Raw genomic sequence first — 24,887 nt, 5'->3', positions numbered from 1 at the left:
AACCTTGATGGGTGGAAGGTCTCCCTCGCATCTGTCCCAAAAATAATCTGTATGCAAACCAGCACTGCTCGGGGAACTATCTTCACCGGTCACTGATATCCCAGAAAACAAAAAGACCTGATGCAGAATCACCAATAACGTTTCGTGACGTGATCAAATGTCAGGGAAACTTGAGCGAAGAAACAGCGCAAGAGAGCATCACACAAAACAGACGAACGTGTAAATTCAGACGCCGTGCACTTACAACATGCCCTTGCCTGCTATTTAAAACATTCATGTTCTGGGCCCATAAAAGCACATTCAATCGAACAGGCCATCCGTCTTCTGGATGGCCAAGAGGACGTCCAATCAAGCCATGATGTGACCCAAGGGATTGGGTTGTCTCACCCGACGGACATCTTTAACTCCAGAGTAGTTCAAGTTATGTGCTCGCTAATTACCGGGAGGCTTTTAAACCCTCCTTTCGCTTCTTCTTCACGCTCGTTTCATCACGCGGATCATCAGGAAAGTCAGCTGAGAAGCGTCGCTACAATAACAAACACACACCACGGTACTCTTTTCTGGTCCACACCATCTTAAACTGCATAATTATACGCTCAGATAGGCAATAAATAGCCCAATGTGCAGATTGTTGGGGAGAATGCGAATCCCAGAGTGGGCTTATTTGTGTGGAAGTGTGCACGCAGATCAAATTAGGCTTTGTGGTCTTGAGTGCCAGAGACATTTGCTCCAGTATTAATGCGCCGGAGCAGCAATCAGAGTGGGAGTGTGCGATTTGTGTAAGTGAGTGACAGATTGCCTCATTGCAGTAATCAGCCGGTTTATCGGCGACACAACGCAGACCTGATAACAAATTGTTTGACTCTGGGAGAATGCTGGAAAATGATAAAGCAAAATAGCATTTGCAATTCATTCTCCCGGGTTGTGTTAGGGGTTTTTACGCTGTAACGGATTACCACAAGACTTTACGACGGCGGACATTAGAAAATGAAGCGAGAGCCGTTGCTTTCTGTAGGGGTAAAACAACATTCAATATTGTCTCACAAATGAGGCTCAGCGTGAAATATGGTGTTGTTTTCACTCTACTCGTATTTTAAAAAAAATAAAATAAAATACAAGCACGTTTAAAAACGGACCAGGAGCAATGGATGGAGTGTTTTGGGAACCTCACCTCATCGGAGGAAAAAAAAACCATTCCATTTTAAATGAAAGTGAACAAAAGCTTTACAACAAAATATATCTGTCTTTGACACACCGCATTATTTAGAAAATAAATCATTAACAAGGTTTATTCATTTAATTTATTTAAAGTTTGACGGGCCGGATTACAACGTTCAACGGGCCACATGTGGCCCCCGGGCCGTAGTTTGTCCACGCCTGCTTTAAAGTAAAGACTTGTTTTTCTAAATTAACTAACTGAATTCAAATTGCATTCAATAATCATGCTCAAAGGTGTTCTTTATAAAATGAAACCGATAAAAAAAGCAGGATTATAATGGATGACACTCAACAAAAATGAGTCTGTGCGGAAATACTTCCTGTTAAATTCGTCTAATTTTTGCTGTCTAAAACTAAAATCGAAAGTCGAATTTCATTCAATATAACCCAAAAACTGTGTAAAAACAATTTGCAAAATAGCCAATCCACGAACCGAATCAAACACACCCGTGCACCCAATTCCAAGACATGAAACGAATAATTGATGTTTGCCACCCAAAACAAAAGCCCCGAGACATGACAAGCACATGCATGTTAAGTCTTCTAAACATGTCCTTTCTGTGTCCTCGCCGTGAGTGCGCGCAACAGAAATTGAACGGCGACATCAAGCGACTCTGTCGTTCTGATTTGTGTTCTCGTATCCACGCAATCGCCTGCGCGGGGTCAGTTCAAGACAGGGGTCGATGTGAGGTCATCGAACGTGCCTGCGAGGAGAACGCGAGAAAAAATACGGACGTCAAGAGTTAATCTATCAGCTATTGATTTGCCTGCTTCGTAATGTGGACGAAAGAAAGTGCTGTCAATGGATTCAGTCGATGTGATTACAAATGGAGACATAAATTCATCAAATGAAAAGAAATCCAAAGTGGGGCCGATCTAATGAGCTACCATGAGACCAAAAAACATGATATATATATATATATATATATGAATAACGTTTTATTGTCAATCATCCAACGTGATTTACATATAGTGACCACAAATCGAGATGTGGAAACAAGCAACTTAACTGCAACATCTCCACCAATCGACACTTGAGCTCAGGTCAGGGGTTAATTGTCTGTTGTTGTCTATGAAGAGAAAATGACAGATTGACAGATTGATGAGTTTCAGTTCCTATTTTCCCCTTGGGTGAGCTTTTAAATCGCCTCCCCCCCTCCTCGTATCCATGAAGCTGCACCAACAGCCTTGAGATTTCAATATATATGCTCCCTTTAAACACATCTGATATTGGAATCGGCTGAATTGGACCCTCATCGACTGTACTTATTTTTGATACTAGAGTCTTGGGGATTAACATGATCATGCAAAGAAAAGTGCGTGACATTATCTGCAAGTTTATATGCAGGGCCGTGTTACCACAAATAATATCGCAGCACGTCATTACTGTTCCTTTGGATTATGGCTTTCAAAGAGGCATTTTAGTGCTTTCTATTTTCACATTTCTCACAACACTGCAGAAACTGGCTGAGTTCCTGAGCTATTATTAAAGCGGCAACATGAAGTAGTTGTACCTTCAAATCTACAATGTGTGTGTGTATAGTATTTTCCAACAACATAATCGTGTGGCTACAAGCTCTACGTCCCGCCCAAAAAAATGTGATCTGTGCTGCAAAGGCAAAACAAGGAAAATAGTCAATTATTTTTTTCATCTCTATAACAGGTATGATGATTAAAATGTTACTTAACTCATTCACTAACAGCCAAGTAAAAAAAAAAAAAATGGATCTTTGACGTCTTTAGCCGTCAATGGCAGTAAATGAGTTCAAGGGGAAGTCAACTCCGAAAATTTCATATCAATAATATATTCCATGCCGGCCCTTCAGTTGAAACACGGCATTCTGATTAATATTGCGTTTGTGGAATAAGAGTTAAGCAGCAAAATCAACCTGTTTTTAGTCATCGCAGGTGGTTGGCCATTTTGTCATTTGCTGTCGACTGAAAATGACGGCCAATCATGGGTCAGCTTCGGGCACTTGACCTCGGTACGGTTCCGGCCTCGACCCTGCGGCCTTAATCATAAAAAGTCGTTTGCCTAGTGATGGGAAAATGAAGCTTCAAATTTGCTTCACGAACCAGTTGTAGTATTTTTGGAGTCCTGTAGATGGCACTGTTCGTTTAAATAAAGGGTTTAAAAAATTGTCAAGTTAGTGTGCTTTCTGCCCAATGTTGAACAGAGAGTGCCATCTAGAGGAGTCCAAAAATACTACAACTGGTTCATGAAGCAGATTTGAAGCTTCATTTACGTTTTCCCATTTTGCTGAGTAAATTAAGATCAACTTTTGGCCGCCTGGCAACCACATCACACGCACCATGGCCTTGCTTAATAAGGCCCTTTTTTTATTTTATTTTTTTTTAAATTTGTCACCCAACAGCCCCCGCCCCAAAAATGAGCGTTCGGCCAGGCCAGAGGGCCGGACGTAAGTATACACGCCCGAATCCTAAACTTTTGACCTCCCAATCTTTTGTATGATAGCAAGACTCAGATGGGACACAGAAGTGAAAAACAGAGTATTATACACAAAAATACCAAATAAAAAGAGAGCGCAAGACTGGTTGTGGAAAAAAAGCTCGAGGTTCTGACGCGTCACCGTGCATGATGATGCCTATTCGATACTCTGAAGTCAGTCTTGCCAAGTGCAAAAGGAGCCGCGGAGGAAACAAATGTTAGCTCAACTGAAAATGCCGTCCGCAGCCGTTCTGTGGAGCGCTTCACGCAAATGAAAATAGAGTATTTCATTTACACTCCTGCGTTTAAAGTAAAAGCATTGTATGCGTCTCCTGCGCCAGATGGCACCGGCTTGATATCTTTTTTTTTTTTTCCCTCAGATGAAGATTGATCTCCCATCGTTGTGTCGGCATGATCCATTTTTCGTGGATGAAACAAAGAGGTTTTGTCAGACAACAGCTGCACGAGGAGCGAGGGGCTCGTTGGCGTGCCTCGCGTCGCTGTGACAGATAGCGGATGGTGGCTCGGGATTGCTCAGTGGTGCGCTCGCTGCACTGCGCACCATCATGTCGCCATTAATAGGTGCGCGAAATGTCAGGAAAAGAAAAACATCCATTTTGCAACTTCCCAAGATTAAAAACAGTTGTACTTTGAACTTTTGTTTATCTCGCGCGCAACACCCTGGTCACATCCCTGCCGCCTTTCTGCCTTCTGGTGTACAAACTTTTACACGCTGACGGCTTGTGCATTCGGTACATTGGCCTTCAGTGGGTACTTGGAGACTTAAGACAACTCTTAATCCCACTCTTATCAGAAAGCATCAATATCATAGAAAACTTCAATATAAATGCATACAACTGTGCCCGGTATATCATCTTGAGCAGTTTCAGAATCAATATGCATCTAATAACCCGCTCATATCATCCCGACGTTCCATCTCGTACGCTCCACTCGTCTTGCTCCATGTCCCTCACTTGTGCCGTTTATCCCCTTCTGGGTCCAGAGCTTTCAGTCATGCAGCTCCTCATCCGTAGAATTCCCTTCCACGGTAACTCAGAGTCCAAAAACTGGATAGTCTATTTCAGTGATTGTCATATTAGCGTTACTGGACCTGCTGGGGTGTGCTAGATGCAGATTGGGGGGGGGGGGGCTATAAGATTAAACATTTTGCATCATTTAAAAAAAGTGAATAATTATGCACAGGTGGAGAGTGGGAATTTAGCGAAGGTTTTTTAGGCATACTTAAATATATATATACAGTATATACTGTAGAAACCAATGACTCCAATTATCCCTCCCTAGTGATGAGTAAATGAAGCTTCAAATGTGCTTCATGAACCAGTTGTAGTATTTTTGGAGTCCACTAGATGGCACTCTCAGTTCAACATTGGGCTGAAAGCACACTGACTTGTCATTTTTTTTAAACGCTTTATTTAAAGCAAGAGTGCCACCTACAGGACTAGAAAATACAACAACTGGTTCATGAAGCAAATTTGAAGCTTCATTTTCCCGTCACTACCCCCCCTCCCTTAGCTTTGAGCTAATTGAAACGTCTGATATTATTAAGACATACAGTATCATCACATAAATCTGATCTCTACATTAATATAGTTATTTTTCATTTATTCAAGATCAAAAGGCATAGACGTCAAAATGACTCTGGGTACCATTTTTGAGTAATATTGCCAAACCAAAATGTCTTCTTTTTTTTTTTAAATCATTTATTAAATTTTTTCTAAATGACAAAGAGGCAGCTGTTTATTTGCGATGGCATTCAGGAGTATACTAAGTGAATTAAATAAAAAAATTCAAGTCAACAAACTAAGTTTTTCTATTGAGAAAAATGTGAAATAAGAGTTTACAAAACCGATTGTCCCATTTATTGTCTCCCAATTCAAAGATAGAAGTAAAAAGAACTCCGCAAATTGTTTTAGAACAAACAATTTGCTTGCTTTGTTATGCTAACATTGTTGCCATTAACGACAATAATTTATATTTTAAAGTTGTTCCAAAATAAATTACCATTTTAGTCCCAAAAAATACAAGTTGAAGTTTATTTATTTAGGTTTATTTATTTAAATTGCATGGGCATTTTGCTTAATTGGCTTTATATTTATGAGGGTTTCTTGATACATTTTATCACTTTATTTTTATAGAAGTCCTAATTTTGGGGAATGAAAAAAAATCAGTTTGAAGGTGACATTGAGTATTATCGGTAGTATTGCCATGCAGTCAGTTTCTAATAATTTAACATCACGAGGATCACAAGCTATAATGCTGGCCGCAGCTAAATGCTAACATCTGCATGCTAAAGTTTTATTAGCACTTTTTATTTATGTTGCTGAATTTAAACAAAGAGCAAAGTATATTGTAAACTTTTCTAAAGATTACTGTAATAGAATGTCGCCATACTTGTGAAAGGTGGGAAGCTAAAATAAGCTAAATGCTAACAGCTCACACTAAAAAAGATAGTAAATGTCACTGAAAATATGGAGCTGAGCTGAGAGGCTGTGTTCAGCTAAATGCTAACACCAGCATGCTAAAGTGCAATGAAGAATATTACATAAGCAAAAATGATTAAATCTGCAGTCGACAACAAAGCAAATCAAACCTCTCGTCATCACATCGGAAACAACTACTTTTTTTTTTCTTCTTTCTTCTTGAATGACGCCAAATCTCATAAACCATTTGAATTAATCTGAGTGGTCTGTTTGGGTCTGGTGTCAGATTAGTGATGATTGATTCACTTGTTTTGTTTTTTTTGCAGTGAGATCCACTTTTCATGTACAATCCTTAACGTCGAAAGAGTAAAGATCCCAGGGGTGTTCCACTGACAAATTAATTAAAAGACTGAGTAATCTGGGGAGAATTTAATAGACCTCTGTGTAGTGGGGGGAGAGGGAAGTATGAAACTATCCCTGTAAGAGATAGATTCAAAAGACAGTGGGTATGAAAACTCGACACACGTTCAATACCAGGTTTCTGGAATGGGAAAAAAAAAAACGCCTAAGCAAAATAATTTCACATTTGTTTCCACCAATGTGACCCAATTCATTTGATTAACTTTTTGAGTGATAGTGCACACATGTGCACATGCTTTCATAATTGGAATGTGGCAGTTTTCAGAAAAAAAAAAAATCAATCACATTCAAACTCATGGTAAATAGGAACCTTGATTAGTTCAGCTGTTCTAGTAGGCTTTTTTACCCAAGACATATTTCAGACCCCCCCCCTACAGGTTTTGTGCAAACACTGCGGTCACAAATTGCTCATAATTGCTCCAACCTGGTCTTTGGCCGCAGTTCCAGTTGAAGAAAAACAGCCCCTAAGCATGATGCTGCCATGCTTCACTGTAGGGAGGGTGTTCTTTGGGCAATGACAAATGTTGTTGTTTCTACCTTTTGGAATTAAATTTACTCACTCAGAAATGTTGTTTTTTTTCATCAAATGAGTTGTACATGTTAGGGTACATCAATGGTACAAATAGTTTAGAAATGATTTTATTTATACATAAAAAAAAACCTGCTATTTGAACAGAATGTTTGCTTTATTATTTTATGGCCTTTTTGGGGGCGGGGCGGTTTCATCACTGTCCAGAAAACTAAAAATGTCAAACTTGGCGTCAAACAGTACAATGGCCAAAAGACAAAAAGCTCCAGTACGTCCTGGGACAAAATAATGCATTGCTGGAGACGAGCAGCACTCCAGGGTAGGCCGCAGTGGCTCACAAACCATCTGTGACGGACAGGAGGCGCGACGCTCCACACCGGGGACGTTTTATTTGTTCAAATCTCCCCTAAAATCCCTTAGCGAATACAGCAATGCATGAGTTCTACTGAAAGCAATTTCCAGTTGTGTGTCGTGCGGATGCGAAGGGATTTGATGCATGTATGGCTTGTCATTTATTTTTTTGACATGGAGAAGCTCTTACAAATCATAAATAAAAGAAAACAGAAAAGACAATACATTTTGTGTTGCTCCTTTTGATCAACTCCAGAGGTCTATTATTTAAGTCTACGAAAATATATAGGATAGTGTTTGGCTGCTAAATAAGTTGTTATGTGGCACTGACAAAACGAGGATGCTGCAAAACAAAACAAAACGAGCTTACAGGAGATCAAAGTTTGAGGATAATCAATTCTACTTAATGTACTAATTTCAAACAAATTGGTATTAAAAGCATATTTAAAGGACATTGACAGAGTTGCATCACATAACTAGCAATAAAATATAAACGCTATCATTTAGAATTTTTCATTATCGCCCCCCCCCCAAAAAAAAGAATTCTGAAAACGACCTAATCCCACTTTAAGGTACAGATTTATTGTGTCTTGTTCTGCGTAATATGTGATGACACGATTATAGAAGTATATCTGTGCCGCCAGATTCTGAATTTGAATTACGAACACTGAATTTTATTTAAAAATAAATACATAAATAAAAAAAGAATAAATAAAAATAGATCAACGTTCATCTCCGCTTCAAATTCAACATTCAGCTGCAAAACGTGACTTCTGGGTCACCAGGCCAAAGCAGTCGCGGTAGCCCGATCCACTGCCAATCAATTAAGTTGGTGAATCTGAGGCCGGACGACGATGGCTTCGGCCAAGTTTCTCCTTGTGACGTGCAAGTTTTGCATGTTGAATTTGCAGATGAAGGAAAAAGTGATCGACAAATGTTTTGGTGGAAATAAAATTCAGTGCGAGTTAATTCAGACCCCCCCCCCCCAAAAAAAATACACAGCGATAAAATTTTTTATTCTAAAAACTAATTCCATACAAATATAAAATAACAATGCTTCGTTTTGCGTTTACGGGTACAGTCTCGCTGTTCTATGCCTGCATGAGCAAATGCAGCGTGTGTCGCATGATTTCAGAGTTCATGGTCCGCAAGAATTCAGTCAATCCTCCATTGAGTTGATCCTCCATGGGCACAAATTGGAGCAACTGTCGAGCACAAGATTTACTTGCATCCGCTCCTTTCAGGAGTTCACCTATACAGTTTTGGACTTTTGTCAGGGCCGGCAGGATCAGGGCCGCAGCGGGAGGGTAAAAGCCTGCGCAAACGAGCACTGCTCCGGCGCCGCCAGAAGGGGGCGGGCACCTGAACTCGATTGAGCGAAAACAAGCGTGCAAGCAGAGCACCAACGCAGCCGAGACACGGGTGAGCGCTGACGACACGGGCAGCAACAGGGCGTCCCCAGAGGTCAGCCTCCGGAGGGACATCACGACACGGCCGACGAGCCGATGCTGGTACCACGGCGCCGCGTCGTGCAGCGCGCCGCAGTTTCCTTGAGGATATGAACCCTCTGAAGGAAAGGTGAGAAGTAATTCCCCAGTTTGTTTCCCGCAGGCGTCCCACTCGGAGCGGCGACCAAACACCATACACTGCCTTTTTGTTTTCGTCCCTTTATTATCAGCGCTAAGACCTGCGACGTCCGACAAGATGGACGCGGCGCTAACCGCGTGGCATGAGTTGCAGGGAAGCACTTGATTCAAGTCTCTCTCAGGTGAGGCCACCTGTGCTTCAGCAACATAGTTTAACAAAATCCCCGCACAGAACGGAGAGTTTCTGACCGCGGGCAGTGCTGCGCCAATGACAACGTACCAGGAATCCACGTGAAAGCCGGACAGGGGTCCTCGCAAGACGCAGCCCGTCTCGTCGGTCTCACAGCGGTGTCGCTGTATCCAGTCACCGTGACAACCTCTCTCGACGCGTTGCTTCCAGCTGAGCGTCTGCAATTCCCTGCGCTCGTTGAAGGAGCCTGCCGCTTGCTTCTTCGGGCCCAGAGGTTGGCCCGCCGAGACGTGGCAGCAGGCGGGGCTGACGGCGTTACGGGAGATCCAACGACTCCGAGGGAGGAATGTCACCTGGGCATAGAGAAAGTTCCAAATTCAATTATAGAGAACCATGACGTGAGACTTAATGTCCTATGTTTTTTTTTTTTTGTTAATATATTTTTTATTTCGAATCAATTTTTTCTTTTTTTTTTTTTTACAAGTAGTCCCAATTTGAGACTAAAACCATGATAAAAAAAATACAGGAGGGTCATTGTAGCCGAGTATATTTGGTGAACCAAAGTACATATTTCACATTACAAAAATTTAACAGGTGACAAACAAAAAAAAAAAAGTATAAAAGTATGAATACTGAAATAATGACTTTTTCTCAATTTTGTCACAAATGCACCCGATGTGATAGCTGGGCTTGTTTAATCGAATACAAAGAACATTTGATTTTTCTGCCTGTCACTATTCACCGCCGGTCAGGGGCGGGATGGCCATTGGGAAGTTCGGGAAAATACGTGAATTTTTAAACCAAATTATTATTATTATTTATTTTATTTATTTTTTTTAAATCAGATTCATCGATAAATTCACAGATAGACAGAGAAATAATTGAAAATAATAGTTGGAGCCCTAAAGTTAAATAACATAACTTCCTACCTGGAAACGATGCAGATATTCCTGAGCGGTACGATCCCTTATGTGTTCGAGCCTCTCCCTCTGCTCGGCACTCATTCCTTCAAACAATCTCAAGTTTTCTGTGATGGTCTCCACCTGCAGAGTGTGAAAGTAAATGCACAGCTCTTCATGCTGCGCGAGGAATGACAACGGGATGGAGGATTCCGGGAAGAGCGCCTCTCTCTCCGCCAGATGCGGTCCGTAATTCCGGATGAGCTTGGAGAGCAGAGGCCTCACATCCTCCTTGCGATCGTAGTGGAGGCACACGACATAAACCTCGGAATTGCCGGCCTTGCTTGTAGCAGGTTTGAAGACGCTGACGGTGCGGAAGCAGCAGTTGAGCAGGTAGAGCAAACAAACAGACGAGTGTTCGTATAGCGTGAACATTTTGAGCACAAAGGAGCCGCCGGAGCTGAGGAGCAGCAGAGCGGCGGTCACCTCGCAATAATGCAGCGGCGTCACCAACGCCTCTTGCTCATCGGGATTCTCCTGGCAATCGAAGCTCCCGTCCGCCGTCACCAGATCCACCCGCTGCATGTTTGCCACAAACGCCTGCAGCTCCAGGAGGTGCTTTTGGAGCATGATGTCGCCAGTGTTGTCGGACCCAAAAAACCACCACGGCAGAGTGTTGGCGATCAACCGATCATCCGCGATGGTCGTGCCACCTGCATTGGCCTCATGGTACGGGTTGAGCGTGTTGGCGGCCCAGCTCCAGTCGCAGTAGCGCGTGCGTTCGCTGGTTTTGATGTAGTGGTTCAAGGCGCTTATAAAAGCCCCGGGAGCTTCACACAGGTGAACCGTGTTGAGCTCCCCGGAGAGGAGCGCCTCTTCAGGAAGAAGACTGAATGTTCCCAGGATCTCATAGAACTTGCACCACGCCTGAGTGCAGATTTCCGCATTGGCGGCAGAGCGCACCGTGGCGATGACCTTCCCGGCCCGATTGGTGGAGTTGGTGTGCTGATGCCAAACTTCGATGTTCTTGTCACTGAGCTGGTTCTTCACCGCATTGAGGGACACTTTTAAGGCCTGAAGGCGGCAGTTTTCTACTTTTATGCGTTGTCTGAGGGTGACATTCGTATTGGGGCAGCGCCATTCGTCATTGGACGGTTTGACGTAGGTTCTAAATTTACTGAATAGACATTTAATCTCAGTCAGTGCATCAACATCACAAGATGCAACGCTGCTCACTTGCTGCTGCTGCCTGCAGACTTTCTTCCTTGTTCCACTGCCTGAAATCATCCTCCTGACCTGTTGTGGGGGAACAAGGTGCTTGGTACAATAAAAAAAAAGGACACTGAAAAACTGTGGATATAAAAATGACATCATCACGTTTTCAGGTGTAATGGAGTTACTGTTACTTATACGAACGTATTACCAGAAAAGGGGAAAATTCAAATCTAAGTTTGTCATTTTCATTTTTGCAACGAAGTTTGTTCATGACCAGCTAACACCACTTGCATCTACGCTTGAGCAAAAACTAGACAGTTAGCAATGAATTGCAAGCCAGATTGGACAAATACTAAAATTAAATGGGTGTTCAATAAAAAATATACTTCATTTAACTTCTAAGACAATTACTTTTTCGAACATGTGTTCTTCGGTGTCTGCAAAACAGGGTTGCTCCAGAGCACGGCAAAATATAAATGACAAATATCTCATAAAAAAAAGTGTAGAGCTGACAAATCTTACTGTATGATGGTGTATTCCCTGTTTTTCTTGAAAACATAACAATAAATAAATAACAAATGGTCTATTTTCAAAATCGGTGGTGCCGATATTCATTCTGGAATGAAAAGATCATCTTTTGAAAAGATGAAAACTTGTCTGAATAGTTGAGTTAGGGACTCGAAAAATATCCGGTAATGTTAGTTTCGACTTCCAAGTGTTCACTCGCATTTGTGCTTTCTCAACATATGCCACCGCGAACCTTTTGTCGTCAACGTAAACTAACTTAAAACCAGAGACAATTTCGAGTAAGCTCGTTAAAACAATAGGGGAATCGTTTTAAAGGTGACCATATATAACCAATTCTGGGTATTCTAACCGACTAATATAACTAGATGTTTTCAATGCAATGCTTTTCTTCCGACACATACACTAAAGTTGAGATGTAAACAGTCGTAAAGTGTTAAAAACTCACCGCACTCATCCGAAGTCCGACCCGGAAGATACGCAGTCACGTGATCGTGCAGCCCGACGCAGTCACGTGAGGTCATAGGTTCACATTACGCATGCGTCAACACAAGCGCTGCAAGTTGCATTTTAAAGGGCAACATACACTACAATTCTTTTTTTTAAGAAAACAATACAATTCAACTCACGTCCACATTAACATTGTTTGTATATTATTATTAACGGCATTGAAAAAAAAAATCAATGTCAAGTGCAGTGTTTCACAATTTAAGCACTGTGGAAAATAGATGGGAGGAGGTCTGGGTGAATTTAAACTGGGTTAATTCATTCATCAATTAACTAATTGAACATCATTGAAAGATCGATGTCTTAAAAGATTATGATGAGACAAAGTCAAACATATGGGGGAGGTTGTTCATAATATTGACTACTGTATACAACAGATGTTGTATTTTTTTCAATATTTGATTGTACTAAATGTACAAACCTTTGAAAATTAGACTAAAATAGGCTGGTTGTGAAAAAGGAATACTGTAATTAAGGTTGACATTGTCATGTAAATGCTTTATTTGAGATGCCAGATACACTAAGGTTTATTGAGCCAGCTCGACAAGAACAGTTTAAGACGCAATTACCAAATGAATCATAAAACATCTGCTTGCTTATAGCCTTTTAAATATGCCCCCAGACATTTGTCTTCAGAGCATCACTGATTTGCAGATTCATTAACATAAATCTTGAACGCAATGCAATGTGAAGTGACTTTGACAAATCGCATTGTTTACAATATGTCAGACAGAAAAATAATCCGATATAAGATGTCTATTTTAGAAATGTTCAAAAAGACGTCGCTCTTTTAATACTGAGCTTGCTTGTGTGGACTACAAACTTATCTCTACTGTATAATTATTAGAGCTGTTTGGCATGTGAGCTGATTCAACCTGACTTTTGCTGCATAGTGTAGCAGAGCATGAGCATTCTGGATGTTTAGTTTCTCTGCTTGGGGGCCATTTCCTATACGTCCAGTAATTGTACATATACATACAGCGTGCTGCAAGAGTATAAATTAGGTTTTGGTAGGAGATGGGAGACTTGAGGGCTTAACGCAAAAGCAGGACACCCACAGAGGGAGCCTTATTCATAAATAATGGACCTCTGGGATATTCAGGTGCAATTAGGATTTCCAAAATGGCAGCTGTAAACATTTTGTCTTTCTATTTGCAGCTAAACCACTGGAACCTCTTGTAATATTAATGTGTGCATTATGGAGTCCGCTTGGTTGTCCCTTTCGCAAGACAGGTATTGTACAAATCAGGGGCGGACCTACCATTCGGCAAATACAGGCAATTGCCAGGTTGACAGAGAGGCCCTCATAAAAAGTGAATCATGACATTCTCTTCAATTTAAAGTGATTGTAATTGTCTTGATTATTCAATTAGCCAATCGTCATTAATCGAATAATTGATTCCATAAAAGAATCAGTTGCGACAGCACGCCATGTACATATGCCTATAGGTCGGGGAAAAAAAACAAAAAACATCAAATCATAATGTTGCATGAGAAAAATCTATATGTGTGTCGGCGTATATGTGCTTGTACCGCAACTGTTGTATTATAAGGAGATTGAGGTTTTAAAGGTCATGCGTGACAACGAAAAAAGATTAAATGTGTTCTGCCAATATGAGGAGTAGCTGCATCGACCCTATACGCGGCGTGGATTATTACAGCATCCACTGGAGCCCTCTCAATATCACCCAGTGGACAACCATCATTCAGCTAAGACAAGTGTCATTGTGCAATCTTGGGCCCACTGTCCTGATTACGTGTACAAAAAATAAAAAATCAAATAGAATAAAAATCAGTTTTGGCGTGAAACTTAATTTGCGCATATCATTTATCAAACCCTTTTCATTTGAGCAATTAATACCAATAGAAGATATTTCATCAGCCAGTGATGCGATGATCAATCAAGTCGGTGTTATTGCTTGTATTTCACGTTCTAAAAATGGATTCTGCCATTTGCAAGCACTCAGTCGCAGCTCAATCATGCGGTTGCCTGATTAACTTGTGAGTGGCCGAGTATTCACAATTTTAAAAAAATCATCCAACTTTTCATATGAATTACAACTCTTAAACGGACAATGGAAAATTCTACATTTGCACCAAAGCAAGATCAATCCACACCAAACATTCTGACCCATTTTAGCATTTGACTGGAATTTACGTACCCTCAATATCATTCTTGACCCTGAAATTTGATGACTTTTCCCAAGATGACTTTAAATCAGAGAAAATTAAAACATTTGAAAATATCATTCTTTTTTACAAGTGTTACAAAGTCCAAGGCCGAATTTGAAACAATTAGAACTCAAAACAGACAACAACAAAAAACAAACCCTTTATTTAAAGCAACAGTGCCATCTACAGGACTCCAAAAATACTACAACTGGTTCATGAAGCAAATTTGAAGCTTCATTTTCCCATCACTCGTGGTACCTCTATCATCCTTCGGCCTCACTTTCCAGGCAGGACCGATGAACACATGCTTAATCCAACGATTACATGTGGTCACGTGTGAGCGGAGTTCAATAGACAGAGTCCATGCAGTGTGCGCTCCTCGAGAGCCTGAAGAAAAGAGCTAGCCTGTGGGCGAGCATCTTAGGCTCTTAGTCTGCTAGTTGGTGCACTCAACGCTAACCCGAGGGACGGACAGTAGAGGTTTGAGCCTCAGGCACGACTGCGCTGGATGACAGATGCACTCCCAAGTAAAATGAGTTCCTGAGTGTGACTTGAGACAAGCTACACTCACATTGTATGAAAAATCAAGGAAGGTTAATGTCACTGCTGCAATGCTACTCCATCTCCTGCAAGTACTCATTTATGGCATTGCTTTGTGTTTTATTTTATTTTCATCCTTTATCGGATATTTAATATTTGTTCCTACATCAAATGTGGAGAAAAAAAGATGATAAAAAAACAACTGTTTCCCGAGACATCTCACACCTCTCAGCTCATTAGTACAGCACTAATATTACTCATTCTACGCAGAGGATAAATAATATACAGTAAGGCTGTGACTACTACTGTATTGTCTGTCTACATGTGTTGCTGGACTGGTTGTGTTCAATCTGTTTCTTGAATATTTGACTCAGCATAACATAGATGCTAATTAACATTAGCTTTAAGTTAGCAGATTGAAAACTGGCTGTTTTAAATATACATAAGGTGTAATTGTCTTTGTTGTATTATTTAGTTTGATAATGAACTGCTACTGAGATTGGTACGAAACAGCTCTCAGCCTCTTTTTTTGATGCATTAATCACTGTTCGCCAAATTGCTGCTTATTGTAAAGAGTGTGGAGTTAAGTTCATGAAGATGAAAGTCACAAAGTCAGGACCTTTTGGATCATCAATGAAGGGGCGATGCAAATGAGTCAATATTATGATGAAAACCAACACAATGCATCACATTTGTTCATTTTTTTGCACATTCAAGGTGAAAAAAAAGTCTCTTCTTCAAATACTGTATGCAGCTATTACCATGCAAGGCTTACCCCGCAGGTCAGAGACCTGCTGTCAACACTCCAACAGAGGCCAGCCGCACAGTGATGGACGCACGCTATCTCCATCCACGAAGACCTCAGTCAGCCGACAAGAACCTTGATGCATAATAAAGAAGGTCACGCGGATACATGTACACAAGAATGTCATACTACATAAAACATACATGTCGCGTATCCGGCAAGCCCAGAAAGGTTCATAAAAAAATTAATTAATTAAAAAAAAAAGAAAGAAAGAAAGAAACTTGCTTTTCATCTTACTGGTATTACCTACACGTACCATCCCAACACACACGCACACACACGCACACATCAATTGTAAAGGAACTGGAGCCACATCCATTACTATCCGGCCCCTTTTTCTGACATTCTTATCAGGAACAATTAAACATTTAAGAGACACGGTGCCACAAATTAGCACCGCAAGAGGCGGACATTACGAGTAATTTCTCGATAACGCAGTAGCTACAGGGGACGGCGCGGTAATGAATGTCGCAAAGGAAAATGAAAACATAATCTAATGTAGAGAATGAAGAATGTTTTTTTTGTTTTTTTTTGTAGTTGCTGTGAAATGCTAATGGCCTGTCTGTCGGTCCACCCGTTCATTTTGATTAAAATATCTCAAGATGTTTGATTAGACTTGCGATGGATTATTGTTCAGTTGTCCGGTATGTTCATGGCTTGACACGACTGTCTGTGCCAGACGGACGCTGATTTAAAATTTAGCCAACACACCTGGAGTGGGGCCATCATGTGAAAAATGTTTTTGTGTAAGTGTTAGAATTACATTAGGAATGCGACCTTATTCAGTCTGTTGTGCGAAAATAGTGAAGAGGTGACGTCACTCACGACGTTGTCGTTACGGAAGTAAATGTGGTCCCGCGTGTCGAAGCAGTTCTAGTTGGGCGATTAATGATGAGGAGGCGACGCTTTTCAACCTCCTTGCATGGAGACGTAATGTCACTGCCGTGCGTAAAAAAAAAAGTAGTGGCTGAATTATTTCCATCACCATAAATTAAATGTGCACTTTATACGTCATGTTTCAAGTGGGATTCAATTAAAGTAAAATATAAAGTCAATACTGTTACTCACAACAACTTTGCAGATTCGATCTCCCAGCTGCCAGCACTCGCCCTCCGCCTAAGTGGAGCGCATTTTGTGCTAGGGATGACGTCATTGACGGATACATGCGACCTGGCCGTTTGGCTGCGGTTGCATTAAAAACAATCCTGTATGTTTCCAATCTCGGACCACATTTAAAAGTGGCCCAAGTGGGATGGGAAAAAAACCGTAATTGAGTCGCACACCCTGTTACAGGTGGTATTGCAGTACCACCGTGTGGACGTTAAGTGTCGCTGTACTGTGTAATGTCAACGTTCCCTACGTTGTTGGCCGGGCGAGTTGTCGCCTAACATTGTTATCCAGCCCCTGGAATAAAAGGGCTCTATGGAAGTTACCTTGGTGTCTGCGTGAAAGTAAGCACACCATACTTCCAACAACTGTCATTAAAAAATACACAGGTCACATACCAGCAAAAAAATAAATAAATTCGTTCTGGGTCGCATTTGCCTGCAGTGTGAACCTAAAATGTCAAACGAGGCATGGCCGTCGAAACGTAATTCGATGACTTCTTGTATTTTTTTTTAATCCAATAGTGTTTTCATCCTTAAAATTTCCCCCCAAAAATTATTCAATTTCATGTTATGGCATAGTATGGTATGATGACAAGTGTTGCATAGTACTTAAAACTGCACATAAAGTCCGGGCTGAGGCAGAAAGTATCCTGCCTCCACAATGTGTCACCATATGCTCATTCAGGTTCTTTTTACGACTAAAGGCCGATCTAATCAAATGCAGCTTTTCTGAGTTTTTAACCGAAAAGGATTTGTACCGGAGGCAACGGAGTTCTTCCTGTTTCCGCTGCCTATTAAGATCGTTCTCGCCATAAAAATGAGTCAAAACTTTCATTTGGAATAGGACTGGTAATAATCTTGATTTAAAGAGATTGACTCTTAAAGTTCAAAGGAGGAAAAGAGGAATTTTTACAGGAATTCTTACAGATTTTTGTCCGGAGTAAGTAAGTAAAAGTGAAATAAAATATTCTTAATTTGTCCTAAAAATTTACCAGACTTTTTAAAAACTAGATTATGAATTAATTTTGTTATTCTTTTGTCGAATAGGCTATATTCAAAATGATGAGTAGTCTTTTAAGTAAGAAATTGCAATAGGTGATGCATGCTTTTTGCACAATATTGGATGCCACTGACTTTTATCCAAACACATTCTGATACTGGTTACTTTAAGTTTGTCTTACGTTTAGAGAAAAATAGCTAAGGGACTTGGTGTAATTTACTGGGCCTCAGCCCCCCCAACCACACACACGCGCACACACACACACACACACACACGCACACACATTTACTGGATTAAATCATATGGCCAGCAGGTTGAAATATTGTATAATCTCTCATGGGCTCAACACAAGCAGCAATCCTGTCTCTGGAGGCTGAGAACTGCACTGGATCGGTGGGACCAAAACATTACAGAAATTAACTGTTGTTTCCTGATGGTTTATAGTTTAATTATATTAATTAAACAAAGTATATGCGCCCAGAGGGAGAGATCTTTTAATCTTTCTTTGCCATGTGCTTCGGTAATGCTCCTACTCCGAGGCATCCAGACACATTTAAAATCTCTTTCGTAATTGTAGTTTACTCTAGTTATCTACCCCTCAAAACATTACTCAATTTTGCACATGGAGTAAGTATGTGTACGACCATAACTCATTTAAAATGCTCGTCAGTGTCAGTGATATCCAGCACACCTGAACCATTAGTCTTGAAATTGGGACAGTTAAAGATTAAAATCAGTCATAAAATGATTCAGCACACAGGCATAGAAAATATATCGTTTGTCCACGAGAGGAAAAATGGTTATTCAACAGTAGAGAAAAGCAAACATTCTAATTACAACAAGAATTTTCGATAATGTCAAAATGATCATATGTGCAATGACGAAATTTCAATTGCAATTTGCTTAATAACGAAGGACGTGCTGTGCTGTCCGCTGATGGAAATGTAATTCATAAAAGATGCAATACTGCCCCCTGTCAGCTCTAAGCAGAATGCATTTTGGGATTTAGTCATGACTCGAGAGTATTTTGGTCGTTGGCCGTTCACTTGTGTAGCGCATTTAAACCTATTAAGGTTTCACATTAAATCATTGTTTCATAATTATTTTCAGACTGTATTCATATATAATCAAATACAACAAAAGATTTATTATAGATTTTTTTAATTGAACCTAATTAAATGACATCATAAAACAACAACAGTCTCACTCCAAAAAAGAGAACAATAATATATGTCAATGGACGACCTGGATGAGAATCACAGACACAAGTTCCAAAAAGAAACAAATAACAGAAACGTCAATTCACTTGTGCAAAAGAGTGCCACTAATCGCCCAGAAGTCACAGTGGAGCACTATGATGTTGAGAATGATGATGAGGATAGTTAAGACATTCAAAATTTATCAAGAAGCTCCATGACAGCAATAGTCGTACTCTGTCCAAAGATGAAGGCTCCAACAACAATGGTTATGATTCCCCAAACTGTTAAAACGACTCTGCAAAACAAGGCAAATGTGTTAGCAAAAATATAGACAATGCTAGAGAGACTAACAAAAATATAAAGGCGGTGCATATTTCTCGCAAATATGGCTAAAAATAAAATCAGACCAAAATAAGCTTATAAAACATTTGCAGTTTACCGTTAGCTTTAATTATTACAATACTACAGCCATCTTGGCAAAGCAGAAGTGCTCACGATACACATATTTAGACACGTTTTTAGTAATTAGATTTGGTCTTTTGTGTGCATAGAAAAAAATTCTTGAATTTAGCTCTGAAAAATGGAAGCAACAACAAAATTGTTGCATTGATTGATATCCGTATATCCTGTATGTTCAATGGAGAAAAGATTGACCATATTTAGTGGAAGCATACTCACCTGACTCTCGAATTCACAGGTTCATTTTGCATGATGAACACTAAGCAGAGACCTGCGTTACAAGACAGACACGACTTGGCAATTATTTCAGCAATGCAGCCTCAATTCGCCACAGGATGAGGTACACATTGACAAGCTAATCTAAGAGTTGTATCAATAATTCTGTTTTAGATTAATTTAGATCCGTTTTGGTTGTCGTTAGGTTAATGGTTGTGTTTGTAGCTTAGTTGGAATTGGTGTAGAATTGCACTGAATTGTAATGTGAGCTGTCATCATATATAACCAGAGAAGGGTCAACACTTTTCACTATTATATTAATATTAATAATAATATTTTTCAAAAATATTTTTTAATATTTTGAATAGTTTATTTTACTTTTTTATATATTTTTAATATTGTTAATGGTTTTTATAATTTTTAAAAATGTAATATTTTTTAGAAGTTTTAATATTTTTAACATTTCTAATATTTGTAATATTTTTTACTATTTTATTATATTGTTAAAAAAATCATATTTTTAAATATTTTTTTAATATATTTTTAAAAATATTTTTAAATATTTTATATTTTTTAATATTTGAATATAAAAAATATATTTTTGGTGCCTAAATTGTGCTCCAATTCTGGAATGACTCCATTAAAGATTGTTAATATAAAATTAATATGGTGGCCAGTCTTCATGTACTTTGTGCATTTAAAAAAAAAAAAAAATGTACCAGGAAATATAAAGATGAAGAAGGCACTGATTCCTCCTATGACACTGATGACCTCGCCCATGTCAGGGACAAACATGGCGATGAGAAGCGTAATGGTGATCCAGATGACAGTGAGAAGCGCCCTGCAGCGACTCTCGAAGGAGCTTGTGACGATTCCTCGACGACGCCTTTGGATCCGCACCATCAGGTTCAGGATGACGGATCTGTGAGACGGACAGACTTTCCTTTGTTTTGTATCAAACACACAACTCACATATATTACTCACAAAATGTAACAGAGAAGGATATGTGCATTCAAAAGTTTAGAGGTCAAAGTAAGTTCACCTGTATTTGTCATATGTCATGCATATTTGTTTTTTTTTTGGTTGCACACAAAAAATGGTTTTACGTACCTCCCGAGAAGAAGAATAATTGGATAAATAGTAATTATTGATATTCCAAAGAGCAGTCTGGAAATGATCATGACGACATCATTCCCCGGATATGACATCAAGATATCGGAGGCAACATCTCGACCAAATGTCATAAAGCCATACACACCTGGTGATAGAAAAAGTGGACACCTTTTAATAGTTTTCAGCTAATAATGCAAGAAACTCAATGATTTTTAGAGGTCAACTCACCGGTGAGAGTGTAAACGAGCAAACAGAAGAGCATGGAGATGACAGATATGAACACCCAGTGCATAAGCTTCTGGTTCTCCATGCTGCTGTAGATTGCTATACAGGCCTCGTGACACTGCACACAGAAGCAGGACTCAAATTGACTTTCTACAAGATGTCTGTGGGAAATTTTGTTTAAAATTGACGACTCAAAGAATAAATCCTACATTGAAGATATTTTAAATATGAGTGGATCCTACCTGGAAACCAAAGCAGATGGTCGGCACAACACTGAACATAGATGCCCATGAACCCACACTGTAAAGACACGAACATCACTTGCAGACCAGGACGAAAGTAGATTCATACATAAATTACGGTAATTTTGTGTCACGGTTGGTGTTCGACATTTTCACAGAAATAAAATGGAGGGTCAGGGCGACCTCCAGTGGACAAAGTTAGAAACGACAGTTAGCGATATTGTAATTTGCATATCATTTCACTGAATAAATAAATAAATAAATAAATAAATATAATAATAAAAAATAAATTAGCCTGGTGGAACGGGGTTGTATATTTCAAAGCATTTGTCATAGTTCCACTGCTTCCAGCAGGGTGGAGAGGTGGTGGTGGTGGTGTGTGATTGAGGAGGATTTTTGAGGGCAACTACCAAAAAAACTAAACCAAACAAAAATTTTAAAACATTTTAAAATACTGAAAAAAAAATCAAATTATTTATCCAAAAGAATGGCTTATGTTACTGCAAGCTAGACAACATTGTTTTCTTCAATTTCTTGTTCATTTTAATGCCGGCTAAAGGCATAACATGTGACTAACAGACAGAAAAGAAAACGTGGAATACCTAAAATCACTCTTTTTGGCAAATTTACTTTTAGTAGTTTAAAATGAAAATAAACATATATACAATATTTTTTCCCATTACGTTACATCTGAATGTCTGTAAAATTCTGCCCTCAGGTGGCCAAGGTGTGCATACCAAAAAAGCAGTAAAATATCCATCGAATTAAAACTGAAACTGTGGCAAAAAAAAACCGGTGTAACTTCTTTACATTCAATTTAATTGTGCTACTATTGTACATTCTGTGTTATTTTTGACTGACCCTTGAGTATGCTGTGGCGTTAGAATGGCCGTGTGGTTGTCCATCAGGTTGTATTTGACAATCACCGCCACACACAGATAAGTCGCAGCCAATGTCCCCAGCACACTGTAGTGAAGATAATTATGTTCAATGACAGTAAAAGGATATGATTCCGATGTGCGCATACACAAACCTTGTGTATTTCTGAATGCCAATTTCTTTGGGGATGGACAGCGGCAGGATGATGACAAGACACATGACGAAGAGGGCAAAGCGTTGGTCCGTGTACCAGTGATACGGCACTTCCCCTTCACCTGAACCCGTCACCGTCTCATACAAAGAAATACACACTGGAGAACACAAAAATAGAAAGAAGAAACCAAAATCATGAAGCATAGAAAAGACTGCAAACCTTGAAAGATATGTATTGTAAATCAAGAATGAATATTTGCTGAGATCATAAGAATCAGCACAATACAGCAAAAACATGAAAGGATTTAGAACGATGGCCAAGATGACAAAAAGAAAAATGAAAAGCAGGTTGTGGTCATCCATCCCAGGGACATGTTTAACAACTACAATGAAAAATGAAGTCTGATGATTGAAAAGATTATTATTGTAATGTGGAATTTTTAAATGGGCACTGCTGCTATGTATAAATCTGCAAACAAACAAAAAATATTAATGTTAAAGTGTAATATGAAAATATAACTCTCTAGTATTTTACCAAATTAATAAACAAATAACTGAGAAAATAGAATGTAAAGAATTATTCAGGTTGTTGATCATCTTTCTAGTGCGTGTCCTGTCCACCAGGGGGCAGTGTAACGCAGTCGTCGAGACAAGGTCTGCTCATAAAACTTTAAACTCACATTTCTCCAGCTGGTCCTGCACCACCACCAGAAAGGCCACGCATATCATGAAGAGGTTGAAGCAGAAACAGACCTCACACAGTTGGCCGATGGCTCGGCCACAAACCTCTCGTACCACATCCTGATACGTCTTTTGTCTGCTGACGGACGAGGCGTAGCCAAGGATAACCAGTCCGCTGATGAGGAACACCAGAGACACCTGCGCGAGTAGCCAAGATTATGTCATCAGCAACAAATTGCTGCTAATAATCAGTCTTTACAAATTGATTAGTTAACCAATCGGAAGTATTGAAAATATCCTAAGACACTTTATTTATTTATTTATTTATTTATTTACTGTCTGGGACACACTCATCTGTCTGGGAAGTGTCATATAACACGACTTCATCTTAACTGTGCAGGAGCTTTTTTTTTAAATTTATATATAATTAATATGCTGATGTGAAGTTAATACATGAATGATGTGTTTTTCCCAGTTAGGGTTCTAAATTGAGAAAGCCCTACTTTATCCCTAACCTGTTGTTCCTCCTGCTGTACCAGGAAACTGCCTGCAGTGAAAGTCAGTGGAAGCAAAGCAGTGACAGCTGAGGGCCTCGAGTGGTGGATTCATTAGAACTCACCCGTGAAAAGCAAGTGCCTATTTCACACGAGGGATACAAAGACTTATGTGTGTACAGTGTTTGCGATTCTCTACTTGCAAATTTACATATTCACAGATATTTTTTTTAGCAAAATCTGCCCTCTGTTTTTCACTGTTTGGAGCCTCAAGTCGTGTCAAGCTGTGTCTATAATAAAAGTTACCGCTGTGCATGGATCAATTGCGATTCGAATTCAGTGTCGCTCCCAAGAAAGTAAAGCGTGCAAGTGACTTTATACAATTACGAAAACCTGGAAAGTGTGCATGTCGTACACTGAACTCTGGCCGGTGAGGTGCACCTTTAGTCCTTGCTGCTGGAGCAATGCAGAGAGAGTGAGAGAGAGAGAGAGAGTGATCGGACCAGAATAATGGCCGTTCCATTCATTACAATGGAGCATTTGATTTTAAATGCGTGTGATTGGCGTCCCAGAACGAATTCAACTGAAAGCACTACAGTTTTTTTTTAAGAGAGATAAGCTGACATCCTCTGGCATGTACAGCAAATTAAAAAAAAGAAAATTATGGTGGGGGTGTCAATTACCCATGACTTTACACACAATAAGGCCAAAAAGACCTTACATAGACATACCATAATAATCACTTCATTAGACAGCAGAGAACTTCTAAAGACTTCAGCCTCACTTCAATTCTCTACATTTGAAATATTTTCTTCTTGGTATGCACTCGTATAAATCACTTTCATTCTACTTAAATGTTCACCTACCAGCTCCACGCTAACAGCCATCGTCACTCCCCCGGCCTTCTGGAAGGCCCAGGGGAAGTTTAGTAGTCCGGCGCCTAGTGCAGACTTCAACATGATGAACACGGCACCAAAGGATCCCAGCCGCGGGGGATCCGAATGGGACGCAGACCGAGCCAGAAGGCTGATGCTTTCCCGGGCTAGTTCCTCCATGATGCTCTATCTTCTCCGAGACTCACTCACACTTGCTCTTGGCTCAATTAATTTCTCTGCTGTGGTCCCGTCGCTGTCAGGGTCATTCTGCTCTGCTTTACAAATGATTCTAGAGAGGGGGGAGGGGTGCGTGCATGGTGCTGCTGCCACTTCAACCACGTGCTCTAATTGGACATTACGACTATTAAACATTTCACTCTGAGGTGACAAATTT

At 40.0% G+C, this 24,887-nt stretch overlaps 2 protein-coding genes across 3 annotated transcripts; both read right to left on the bottom strand.

The window, feature by feature from the left end:
* Positions 1-8,421: 8,421 nt before the first annotated feature.
* Positions 8,422-12,356, bottom strand: cmtr2 (cap methyltransferase 2). 2 transcript variants are annotated; one of them, XM_088297317.1, is made up of 3 exons: positions 12,272-12,356; positions 10,114-11,379; positions 8,422-9,537 (listed from the first exon to the last, which is right to left on the bottom strand). In XM_088297317.1, the coding sequence occupies exons 1-3, from the start codon at positions 12,278-12,280 to the stop codon at positions 8,500-8,502; spliced, it is 2,313 nt and encodes a 770-aa protein (XP_088153443.1). In that variant the 5' UTR covers positions 12,281-12,356; the 3' UTR covers positions 8,422-8,499. The 2 variants fall into 2 exon arrangements, with proteins under 2 accessions (XP_088153443.1, XP_088153442.1); XM_088297316.1 differs by lacking the exon at positions 12,272-12,356 and adding an exon at positions 11,821-12,252.
* Positions 12,357-19,080: 6,724 nt separating this feature from the next.
* Positions 19,081-24,673, bottom strand: slc38a8b (solute carrier family 38 member 8b). The gene is made up of 10 exons (XM_088297110.1): positions 24,485-24,673; positions 23,124-23,322; positions 22,445-22,601; positions 22,273-22,377; positions 21,412-21,469; positions 21,173-21,287; positions 20,942-21,089; positions 20,550-20,752; positions 19,834-19,885; positions 19,081-19,450 (listed from the first exon to the last, which is right to left on the bottom strand). The coding sequence occupies exons 1-10, from the start codon at positions 24,671-24,673 to the stop codon at positions 19,348-19,350; spliced, it is 1,329 nt and encodes a 442-aa protein (XP_088153236.1). The 3' UTR covers positions 19,081-19,347.
* Positions 24,674-24,887: the final 214 nt, after the last annotated feature.

Source organism: Idiotropiscis lumnitzeri, chromosome 5, assembly GCF_059441095.1.
Source record: "Idiotropiscis lumnitzeri isolate Australia: NSW breed Sydney's pygmy pipehorse chromosome 5, RoL_Ilum_1.0, whole genome shotgun sequence".
Lineage (NCBI taxonomy): Eukaryota > Metazoa > Chordata > Actinopteri > Syngnathiformes > Syngnathidae > Idiotropiscis > Idiotropiscis lumnitzeri.
This window is presented reverse-complemented; position numbering and strand designations above follow the sequence as displayed.

What these genes read in the sequence shown, in the direction of transcription:
- cmtr2 (XM_088297316.1), bottom strand. Translation starts at nt 11,913, where the DNA reads ATGAATATCGGCACCACCGATTTTGAAAATAGACCATTTGTTATTTAT. An exon ending in AGGGAATACACCATCATACA is followed by an intron (nt 11,380 to 11,820) that starts GTAAGATTTGTC and finishes CCCCCACAACAG; the next exon opens with GTCAGGAGGATGATTTCAGG. An exon ending in AATATCTGCATCGTTTCCAG is followed by an intron (nt 9,538 to 10,113) that starts GTAGGAAGTTAT and finishes CTCTATGCCCAG; the next exon opens with GTGACATTCCTCCCTCGGAG.
- slc38a8b (XM_088297110.1), bottom strand. Translation starts at nt 24,673, where the DNA reads ATGGAGGAACTAGCCCGGGAAAGCATCAGCCTTCTGGCTCGGTCTGCG. An exon ending in GCTCGTTTACACTCTCACCG is followed by an intron (nt 21,090 to 21,172) that starts GTGAGTTGACCT and finishes TTCTATCACCAG; the next exon opens with GTGTGTATGGCTTTATGACA. An exon ending in ATTATTCTTCTTCTCGGGAG is followed by an intron (nt 20,753 to 20,941) that starts GTACGTAAAACC and finishes TCCGTCTCACAG; the next exon opens with ATCCGTCATCCTGAACCTGA.